Source organism: Erythrolamprus reginae, chromosome 1 (genome assembly GCF_031021105.1).
Source record: "Erythrolamprus reginae isolate rEryReg1 chromosome 1, rEryReg1.hap1, whole genome shotgun sequence".
Classification (NCBI taxonomy): Eukaryota; Metazoa; Chordata; class Lepidosauria; order Squamata; family Dipsadidae; genus Erythrolamprus; species Erythrolamprus reginae.
This window is the reverse complement of record NC_091950.1, coordinates 307,384,044-307,396,251: the sequence shown is the minus strand read 5'-3', so window position 1 is coordinate 307,396,251 and position 12,208 is coordinate 307,384,044. Positions and strand designations below refer to the sequence as shown.

Here is a 12,208-nt window from a genome sequence, read left to right as displayed (position 1 = left end):
TACACAATATCTGAGATTCACAATGTTACTATGCAGTACATTGCTATGCCTGGAAGAATAATTTTTCTTTGAACATCATCTCACACCATATTACTCATTCCTCTATCAACATTTTTGGATCTGAAGCTACTTGTTCTGTTTGCGGAACAAGACGAGCAAGAACTGAAGCAAGACAGGTTAACAGAAAGCCTAAACAACTAACATTAACAACAGGGCAACTCTGGAACCGGCAACAACAACTTTCTGTCTAACAGCTCTTTATGTAGTAGCTGTCAGACAAGTCATCCAATCGCGAGGCTTCTTTCTCTCACTGAAAGGCTGTCAACAATTCAGTCAATGGGAGGGCTTCCGCATCGGCATACTTGTAGATCAGCAGCGTAGTCTTGAGGACGCAACACCATTCTAACAAGCTCTTTCTTTGAGAAATATTCTCATTCTCAGCCTCTTTTGCTGCGTAGAAATTATTAAGTTCATGGGCCTTGCAAAAGAAATCAAGATAGCTGTTCCTTGGGCCAACCTAGGGGTCCCAAGTACTGCCTCTGCTGCCACATTCTGTACCAGTTGTAGCTTCTGAATATTCTTCACAGGCAGCCCCATGTAGAACACATTGCAATACTCCAGGCATAAGGTGGCCAGGGATTGAATGTCTTAGTGCAGAGATTCCTGATCCAGGAAAGGATGGAACTGGCACACAACATGAAATTGTGAAAAGATTTTCCTTGTCACAACTGCCACCTGCTCTTCAAGAAGGAGTTGTGAGTCCAGGAGAACCCCCAAGTTGTGCACGAGTTCTATCTGTAGTATGTCCAGATCCTGAAGCTCCAAGCACCCAAAGTTCAGGGTTCAGTCGAAGCCCGTTGTTTCCTATCTTGATCCCCACAGTCTCCAGGAACAATGAGAGAGCAATGACAGCAATGACAGAAATAAAATTGGGTATCATCCACGAAATGAAGATACTTTAACTCCTAGTGATCTCACCCAGCTGTAGACGTTAAAAAAGTACCAAGCTCTGTGGCATGCTACAAAGGAATAGCTGTGAGATGGATCTCTCAGTCTCTATCAACATTGATTGGAACTGGCTTTGGAGAAAGGAACAAACCAGAGCAAGACTGCACTGCCCAGTCCTACACCCTGTAATTGGCCCGAAGCATATCATGGTTGATGGTATCAAAGGCCGCTGAGAGGTCAAGGAGATCAAGGATGGGTGCACTACCCCTATCCTGTTTTTACCCGAAATCAAGTGCAACCAATGTTATTTCTGCCCCAGAACTGGGCCTGAAATTTAATTGGAAGAGGTCAAGACAATCAATTTTATCTAGTACTCTGTGAAGCTGCCAAGCAACTTTTTTCTTTTTAATCAAATAGGAAGGTGGAAAAGTAGTCAAATATTGTCTAGGCAGGTGGAATCAAGAGATTTTTTTTTGCAGGTGACATCTACAATTTTTTAATGTGACATATCCAAGGATTTTTAAAAAAATACTAGGAATAAGTAAATATTATTAGATGATTGGGATAAATCTGACAGATACTTGCACTGATTTGAAAATTTGAAATATTCTGTGAATAGTGATTGTCAATTTGAACAGATCTTGGTTCAGTGCTTTTATGTAATATTCAACTACTCAGCAACTGTGTTAATTTGAAAGCTGCTAATCACCAAATGTGTGGATAGCTGATTCCGCACACATATTGATCTTTTGCAGTGTTTGATTTCTACTCTTATCTAGCATTCCAAGCTCATTGTTTCTGATTTTCTTCATACTCAAATCTGTCTGATATTTGTTGAAGAACTACTCTTTAAGACTCCATGAGACAATTCCAGTCAGCTTTACTGCGTGCATATTTGCTTCCTGCTCAACTGCTTGTCAAAATTAACTTTATTCTAATTAAAAAAATGTAACTCAGAGTTGAACTGTGGAATCCTTGTTGCTCTCTAGCAAACATTGCATTTCCAATTAGGTAATATCATTAGGGCAACTGAATGTGGAGTTTGCTATCAGTTTATAATAGGCTGCCCTGCTATAGGTTGCCGTAGTGTGTTATTTTCTCCTTAGTTTACAGCCCTTTGTTGGTCCTGAACATTTGATTAAAGAGGCAATCTGGATTTGAAATTTATCTATATAGATATCTAGGGGCTGGTCTAACTACTGGAAGATGATGGCTCTCCCGAGCTCCGTTTTCACCATCAGAGGCACTGCGGGCCAGCACTTCACTATTTCCAAGGCAGCCCTATGGGCTAGATCTAAGCACTCTTGGGCTGGATCTGGTGCCAGGGTTCTGAGTTTGACACCCTTGCTTTATAAACCAAACAAGAAAAGAAATATGGAAACTAAGTGATATGGGCCACAAAAGAAGATATTACAGAACAAAAAGCTCTGTATTAAATTATTTAAAAATACAGTGTTCCCTCGATTTTCGCAGAGGATGCGTTCCGAGACCGCCCGCAAAAGTCAAATTTCTGCGAAGTAGAGATGCGGAAGTAAATACACTATTTTTGGCTATGAACAGTATTACAAGCCTTCCCTTAACACTTTAAACCCCTAAATTGCAATTTTCCATTCCCTTAGCAACCATTTAGATTATTACTCACCATGTTTATTTATTAAAGTTTATTAAAAAATATTTATTAAAGGCAGACGAAAGTTTGGTGATGACATATGACATCATCGGGTGGGAAAAACCATGGTATAGGGAAAAAACCCGCAAAGTATTTTTTAATTAATATTTTTGAAAAACTGTGGTATAGACTTTTCGCGAAGTTCGAACCCGCGAAAATCGAGGGAACACTGTAATACACTTTGTCTAAATACTCCTATTTGGCAAGCTACATTTATCCTAAAGTGGAACCAGGAAGAGCTCTTTTGAAAACCTCCACTATATCTTCATCTCCACATATATTAAGGTTCAAGATGTGGTGATAAAGTCGCCATGTTAGAAAACCTGAGATCATTCTTTTTTAGCCACAAAGCCAGCTGGGTAACTTTGGGCCATCCAATTTCTCTCAGCCCTAAGAAGCATGCAAGGGTAAGCCACTTTATTAAAAAAATATTTGTAAATTTCTTCTGACCAGACAGTCACTAGGAGTAACCCCCCCCCCAACAATATGCACATTGCTGTTAATAATTTGCACATTAAAAAGTAGCTTTTTGCTATTCTTGATAGGGATTGCAGATATTGAAGTACAACAATGTGAAGAACATACAGCCGGGAAGAGCTGTTTTAGATACAGTAATATGACTTTATCTTATAAAATTCACTATGTTTACACAATTCCCTTTTTATTAGGGCACAGTAGTGACAAAAGGGAAAGCAGTCTTAGAAACTCTTCTTTTAATTTCATGTAATCTACAAATCCCAGCAGGCTGGTGTTTTACTGATGACTCTCTAGAGCTTTTTATGAAGTAACTAAATATTTAATGATTTTTTTTAAAGAACCAGAATTGTTGGGGAAGTTAACATAAAGCTTGTATTGGAGGAATCAAATTGCACAGAGTTTAAACTGATTAAATGAATATTTCAAAGTAATAAAATTACTGTGCAATTTCAAGGAAATGTACCTCTAATAAGAGTTCCAAAAATAACTATAATGTGTGGATAAGATATTCCATCATGAAAGATAAATGTTGACATTTTAGTTGCTTTAATTTGCGACTGCTAATATTTCCAGTGACAGTAGAATACAATTCTTTTATGGTATCAAATTCAGTGACTGTGAAAAATAAGGGAAACACAGATTTCCTTCCTATGTCATAGAAGTCTAAATCTATCACATTTTATTTCTAAAAAGTTTAATTTGTAGGTTTACATTCTATTTTATACCTTAGTTCATTTCCCCCATCTACTTCCCTTAGAGAAGCTCCCAAGTCTCCCATTAATTGATATTGTTTATGCCTTGGCATATGTAGCAACTGTTCCAAGAATTTCAGATATCACTGAAAATTTCCCAAGAAAAATTTGGACAGTTTATCTAAAATAATAAAATGATTATTTTAATGCCAGCGTATTTTAACTACATTGGGGACCTTACTGATTTAGAATATGAATCTGCCCAATTTACAATATTATCCAAACTAAAGATAATTTCATTCAGTTGCTACACAGTATGATATGGAATGTAAAATTATCCTCTACATTAGCTGACTGAGGCTCATTCTCATCCTTAAGATACCCAAAGTAGATTATTAAGATATCTCTGTAGGCTGAATTAGGAAGTTGTAGAGAGGGGACCATTAAAGGCATCAAATGAAATCACTTATGTATTGTTGTTCAAAGAAATACATAGAGATATGAAGTCACCAGGTGTCCAACCTACTTCTTGTTAATAAGACTTGCTACAGCTGTGCATTTTACAGGGAAATTAAGCTATCCTAAACTCTAGGTCTATTTACAAGGACACCAGTGAGATAGTGAACATGTACCTAAACAAATCTATTTCTTGATCAGATAGTTTATTGGAATATATACCATATAGAGAATGATCATTAATATCTCCCTAAGGTCTTCTGCTACACTGGCACATTTGTGGATTAGTAAAACACCTTATTTTGTACTTATATTGAATAATAAATTCAATAACAAACCCTGAAGTACATGTCAATTATGAGAGAAGAAAAAGATTTCAGGTATTCATGCATCCTGATTCCAGACTTCATGGATTTTCTTTCTTTTATGAAAGAAAACTAGGAAATAATTTTGCCCCACAACATGAAAGCCAATCCAGCCAGTTAGAACTTAATTTTCTTCTCTTGGTGAAGTCTAAGAGACTTCAGAATGCTAAATGCTATGCACATGGTTACTGAAATATTAAAAAAAACAACATTTCTATCTTCAGGGCATAAGTAGATGTCATGTTCAACATAGACTGGAGCTGAAAAATAGTCATCTCTTGTCAATTCTAACCCCATCTCCATCTCCCAACAACATTTTAAGCAGGGGTCTTCAAACTTGACAACTTTAAGACTTGGGGACTTCAACTCTCAGAATTATCCAGCCAGCAGAGCAGTAGGGAGAATTATGGGAGTTGAAGTTCACAAGTCTTAAAGTTGCCAAGTTTGAAGACCTTTGATTTTAAGTCTATTTGTCGACATTATTATATTGTCCTCAACATAAACTAGCAATAGCAATAGCATCTAGATTTGTATACTGTCCCATTGTGCATTCTCTAGATGGTTTACAATTTCAGCTTATTTCCCCCAACAATCTGGGTCCTCATTTTACCGATTACATGGATGAAAGGCTGAATCAACCTTGAACCCAGTCAGGATCAAACTGCTGGCAGTTGGCAGAGTTTGCCTGCAATGTTGCATTCTAACCACTGTGCCACCCAGGACTCCTTAAAAGGATGTTGTAACAGTTTGAGAAGTAAGATAATAAGTGTAGGAGAACATTTTTGGAATGGTGAGAATACTCAACACAGAGCTTTCACTTTCTAGAGCTCTTAGACATAATACAGTATGTACTTCTACCTTCAGAAACATTTTGTTATGTTGGCACAGATGTGACAAGAAAACTGCAAGTACATTCTTAAGGGAAAATGTACTTCTAATTTATATTTTGTGCATGTAGCTATATGTGTACCTACAATATTTGAACTGTTTGTAATGTTTGTCCATGGCCCTGATGTACAGTGAAAAAGGTAGAATGGTTTATCTTTTCTTATATCTCACTCTACTAGTCTTGTGTCCTACATCTAAATTTTCATTCTTCAATTCTTTCAGTTTCATCTTTTATTTTCCTTTGATCCTGCCTACCCCAACAAATATGCAATTCTTATGCCTGGTTTCTGCTACTTCACTGTCACTATCTTGCATTGTACTAAGTTTCATTGAACTGCATGCCCATTGCTGAAAAAATCAGACTTAATCATAGTGTATTGTGTACACATTGCGACAACACCTTCTTCGGAGCATTATATATTTAATCACTAAATTTACATGGCCACCCATTTCTATATATCTGTAAGACTAATAATTAAGTTGGAGTAAAAATAATAAGAACAAACAAAATTGGGGGGGAAACCAGGAAAAGCATAAGGTACCAGCAAAGAATACTCATAAACACTCAAACTAACCTCAAATAGCGATCACCCATACTATCAGAGCCCTAGGATTGATGGCAAAGTCAGATTTTGAGTGACTTACAAAAGGACAGCAAAAAACCAAACCAAACCAAACCAAACCAAACCAAACCAAAACAAAAAAACAGGAACAATTGTGGACATGTTGATGCTTTCACATTGTAATATATTACTGGATTTTTTAAAAAATCAAATTGAATCACAAATCCTGAATTGATTAAATGGAAGCCCCTTTTCTTAGAAACTGAAATCCAAACCAGATCTTGCCATTTCTGAATTCTGAATTGCATCATGATTCACACACACCCATGCCTATATCAAAAGGAGAACTAAAGCCACTGAACTATGAGTAATTATGTTATTCCCCTAGGTGTACTGGCATGTTGAACCAAGAAAAAGCCATATATATAGGGTATAGGTATGTAGACCTTGGCGTATTAGGGTCCTTTCCCGTGTCTGATTGATAGAAACTTGGCAATTTTTCAATGAGGTCCAACCCGTCCTCTTCCGGCTGGTGGTTTCAGCTTTGTGCTAGGATAAACAATGTGTGGTCTGAGCTGCCATCCCTCTATAAATACTGGTGGTGTGTGTGTGGATTGCTGGTTCACAAGCTCCAAGGGAGTTGGTTGACTATATTGTAACAACCTGATTAGTGGATGGGGTAACACCTTAAGTAATTGATGCATTGGTGCATTTGTTGTTTGCATCAATTACTCAAGGTCTTATCCCATCCACTAATCAGGATGTTACAACACAGCCAACCAACCCACTTGCAGCTTGTGAACCAGCAATCCACACCCACCCACCAGTATTTATAAAGGGATGGCAGCTTGGACCACACTTTGCTTGCCCTAGCATGAAGTCGAAAGCACCAGCCTGAAGATGACGAGTGGGACCTCATCAAAATATCACCAAGATTCTATCAATCTGACATGTGAAAAGACTCGAATATGCCAAGACCTACATACCTATACCCGTGAAAATCTACGAATATATATATATTATATCCCTTAATTTTCAAATTCAGCAAAAAAACCATGTGACACATACAGATAGAATTGTCGGCTATCAATAAAATTAACTGCCTTGGAAATGGCCCTGGGTTGGGCAGAGAGGCAAATAAGGAGCTGTGATGTTCCTTCAATACACCAGGGTGATTAGACACAAAAATATGTAACCCTTCGCTGGTGAAGAGCTGAAGGGATTGGATACTATAGCCTAGAGGATAATTCTCTGCCTTACAAGGCAAAGGTTGCAGGTTCAAGTCCCAGTGGGTATGGCTAGCTGATGAGGCCAAAATAAGGCTGAAATAGATCTATCCTACTCTCCCTTAATTTTCAAATTCAACAAAAAAACCCATGTGATATATATACAGTATATATATTGTCCTAGGTTTATTTATAAAAGAAGAGGCAATAGCCATCGCAATCTCCAGAATGTTTAAAGTCATTAAAAACTATTAAAATTACTAAGCTTTCGTTAGTCCTCTACTAATGTCATCAGAGTATTTAAATCCCCATTGAAGACATAGTATGTCTTAATACTCTGATGACGTTAGCAGAGAAGATCGCAATGGCTGTTGCCTCTTCATATATGTATATATATATGTTTATGTGTGTGTGTTTGTGTGTGTGTGTAACTGCACCCTCTTTAGATGTTAGTTGATTCTCTTCTATTTCATCTCTCTGCCACGAAACTGTATCTCTCCTTGCCAAATGCCACTACATATCCCATAGCCAGTTACAAGAGTTTTACATACAGGGTAAAGCATTAGTAAGGCTGTAGTTATCAGTCATAGTGAGAAACAAGCCAAGCTGTGCTAATGAAGAATGTTTGGAGGGAGAGAATTTGCACAGCTTCATTTCGGAACAAAGTAATTATTTTGTAAAGCTGCACCTTTCCCTTCTCTCCATTGGCTTCAAACACTTGGGAGCTTTTTTGGAGCTCATATGTTAGGAAAGCTTCTACACTTTAACTTATTCCTATCTTTTATAGCATGACAAAATATTCAGAATGGTATTAGGGTGGAATGGATGAGCGAGATGGGTGATATAAAAATGATTTCAACCCGCACGTAATAAACCTTTAGTACTTACAGCTGTCCTCTTCTTCGGTGATACATTTCACAACATAACAGGCGTAGATGAATCCTGCCAGCTTAAACAAAATGGGACAATATTAGATGTGCAGATAAAATCGTTAGTAGGCTTGGCAGTGAGTTGTTCCTACAAGACAAATGCTATCCTCCTTCCCACCCCGTTTTGTTAAGAAAATGACATATGTTGTGTTTAAAACAATGATGCATTTCTTGTAATAATAACCTGCATTGGATAAGTCAATTTGTAATGATTGTCTGGGTTTAGTGCAATGGTGGTTTCCCCCCCCCCTCTTAATTTATGAATATATTTTTGTCACTCAGAAATAAATAGCAATAGAACTTATGCAACATCTCATAACATCCCTCTCCAAGCAATTTACAGAGTCAGCATATTGCCATCAACAATCTGGCTCCTTCTTTAACTGACCTCGGAGGGATGGAAGGCTGAGTAAGTGGGAATCGAACTGTTGGCAGTCAGCAGAGTTAGCCTGTAATAATTCATTCTAACCACTGCGCCACCACCGCTCTTATAATGTAATAATAAATTGGTATAATTATAAGAATGCCTATAGCTGTTTCACCGAAAGCTTGCCACATAAGCAAAAGTCATGGTATGTTTATAAATGCAACAAAAATCTAGCACCAATAGAAAAGAATATATATGGATCAAGAGGATTCCATTCCTTGATGCTCTCTTGCTTGCTGGCTTGCAGACGTTTCATTACCTGACTAGTTTATATTATTATTATTATTATTATTATTATTATTATTATTATTATTATTTATTGGATTTGTATGCCGCCCCTCTCCGTAGACTCGGTGCTCTGCACTGCATCTTCAGTGCGCTGAAGATCTTACCTAGACACGTAATGACATGTTTGCAAACGATCAACTGAACAGAGAGAGCTCCAAGGATGCTACAAAAACTACTTAAACAAGAAGTCAAAGAGAAGTTTAAGATTACTAGTCTTCCATTCAGAGAAGGGCTCCCAAAATTTTTACTACCACACTGTGGGTGTAGTTTATACAGGATGCCCTGCATTTCTTTCAACTTCTTTCAGTGCAAATTGGGTGCTCAGGGGTGGAGCTCCATTTTTGTTACCCCACTGCGTGTGTCCCCCCCCCCCTATCTGGGCAGCATCCCACCCCTGCTTCCATTCCACTAGAATTCACAGCCTATTTTAAAATAAACTTATAGGTCCCGTTTACCTTAGAGCAGGGGTGTCAAACTCTATTTCATTGAGGGCCACCTCATGGTTGTGTTTGACCTTGGGGACCAGGGTGGTCATGTCCAGCTCAATGTCACTTGCGTTGGGGACGCCTATGGTGGGCTAAACGCTCTGCCAGAGAAAATGGGCTCCTGAGCTCTGGTTTTGGCTGTGACAGCCTCCTGCAAACCTCTGCGAGCAAAAATAGAGCTTGGAAGGACTCCCCATTGCCCTTTTGAGCTCTATTTTTGCTGGCAAAGGCAAGGGCTGGTCCTTTGCTGTTTCCAGGGTGGCCCCGCAGACCAGATCTAAGCACCTCACGGATCTTGCATTTTATATCCCTGCCTTAGGTAAATCTATATAACATTCAGGGTACTTCCTTGTCCCACACCTATTTTACACTAGATCTTGAACAAAGTAGCAGTATTCACCATTCCTGCCTTCAAGCTAGCTGTTAACAGAGCTGTTTAACTCTAGCATTCCAAGGCCATAAACTATTTTTTTTTAAAAAATTAAGTAAATGATATCATATTTGTCATTTGTCTGGTGGTCAGCACATTACCATCCCCCCCTGCAAAATCCATTTATTGATGTTGTATAAAATGTGAATTAAGTGTCCTCTGACATGGCAGCAACAAAGCTACTTGTTCTGTAAATCTACAGTGTAGAAGCGAAAGTAATAATCTAGGACAGTGTTTTTCAAACTTGGCAATTTTAAGATTTGCACCAAGAAAAGAAAAGAAGAATAGCTATTTATTTAAAAGAAAGAATAAAAACAAAATTACAATATTTTTCGGAGTATAAGATGCACCTTTTTATCCACCCAAAGAGGGTGAAAACTTGGGTGCGTCTTATATACCAAATGTAACCCCACCCAGCCACCCCCAAAGAGTAATTTACCTTCTTGCAGCAAACAGCAGCAGGACCTGATTGCCACAAGCCACTGATTATATGCCTCCCGACACTCAACAGATTGATTGAAGTTGCCGGCAAGCCCACGTGGTAAAATGAAAGTGAAATTAAAACTGCATAGGCAAATTGCTGCAGGGAGAGGCAACTGCTGAAACTGGCTATTTGCTTTTTGCTGCAAGGACATAAGTCAATAACTATAAATGCCTATAGAATGTTCAAATTATTAGACTTATTTTTTAAAGGTTGCTTTATTATTGTTCTATACAACTTAACAAAATGAAGAAGCTTTTTAAATTAAATGCTTGATCTGAAGAGGCCAGTGCTATTGTATCTTCTTTTTAATAGCAAAGAATACTTCCAGAAAGCCACATCAATTTTAAAGATCTGTAAAGGTATAATTTGCAATGTCCTGTTTTTGTATTAAAAAATAGTATTAAGTATTGGTATTAAGATAAGACAGCTGAGTTAAACCCTGACTTAGTCATGTTTGAAGCAGATATATATTTAAATAATTGGGAGGAGTTAGTGTGATTACATTTAAGAAATGTTTCTGGGATTAATATACAGTACTGTCATAATATACAGTTTTCCAATTCTTTGCTATTTCTATGGGTCAGGCACACATGCATAGAAATACACAGCAAACAGTGTATATCATCTGTGCTGTTTGCTGTTTGGCAAATTGCTAGGAGGCAAAGACCTTTTCCCCTTGTTTTCCTCCCCCAAAACTAAGGTGCATCTTATACTCCGAAAAATACGGTAATATATTCTGATGATAACAGTAGAATTCTAATGATGGAATTAGAAGTTGACCCACAACAAGTTTTACCAACTGTAATTTATGCACCCAACCAAAATCCACATTAAAAAAAACCCAAATGGATGATACAATAGCAAACTTGGAATATGAAAATATCTGTTTAATTGGTGATTATAATGTGATAGTTAATGTTAAAAAAGATAGAAGTAATAAAGAAAAATGAAAAAAGGAAAAATATATTACCAAAATCATTTTTTGACATGGTAACAGAATACAATTTACAGGATGCATTTAGGGAGACACATATGATGGACAACCAATACACTTTTTACTCATCTCCACATCAATCACGGTCCAGGATTGACATGGCCTGGATGACAGCTGATTTATAAAACAAAATCGATGAAATAAAAATAGGAATTAATGATTGGGAGGATCATAAGCCAATAATAATAAAATGAAAAGGGAATAAGCAGAAAAAGAGATGGTTAATGAATCAAACTATATGGTAAAGAAAAAGAAGGATGGGTTGCTGCTGGTTTGGACTGGTTCACCTGAACTGGTAGCGGAAATTTGCCCTTGCTCACCAAACTGGCAATGATGGCCGGCTGCCCACACCCCTGAACCTGTCTTCTGGTCGCTGCTCCTTGAAAGGGGCTGTCAAAGAACCTTCTGCACATGTGCAAAGGCTTCTGGGCATGTGCAGAGGGTCATTTCCCTGACGCACTTCCACCGCAATTTGAACCAATAGGTAAGGTAAGTGGAACCCACCAACTGTGTGCCTTCCGTCCCCTGTCCAATTGTCTCTCCTTATCTCATTTATCTTTTCTTCCTTTCAAATATGTTCACCTATACTTTTATATCTTTTCTTCTATTCTTTTCTTTAATTATATTACTACATATCTTTCTCTTCAATGTGTATTATGTATTGGACAAAATAAATAAATAAACAAACAAATAAACAAATAAACAAACAAACAAACAAATAAATAAATAAATAAAAATAAACTATATCATTCCCCAACTCTGATGTAAATAAAAGGAAGAGGGTTACGGGGAGACGGTCAACAAAAGCTTGACTATAAAGTTTTGCTTCATATATTACCAGGAAAATGTTATTCCTCACAACCAAGAGATTCTGTTGATCCTTCTTT

At 37.5% G+C, this 12,208-nt stretch overlaps 1 protein-coding gene across 2 annotated transcripts in view; it reads right to left on the bottom strand.

Moving 5' to 3' along the window:
* The window catches only part of NKAIN2 (sodium/potassium transporting ATPase interacting 2), a 373,202-nt gene that overhangs the window by 29,154 nt on the left and 331,840 nt on the right, over nt 1-12,208 (bottom strand). For both annotated transcript variants that reach the window (XM_070733467.1, XM_070733468.1), the window contains one exon: nt 8,173-8,233. In XM_070733467.1, coding sequence (XP_070589568.1) covers nt 8,173-8,233 — 61 coding nt within the window. The remainder of the gene's footprint in view (nt 1-8,172; nt 8,234-12,208) is intronic.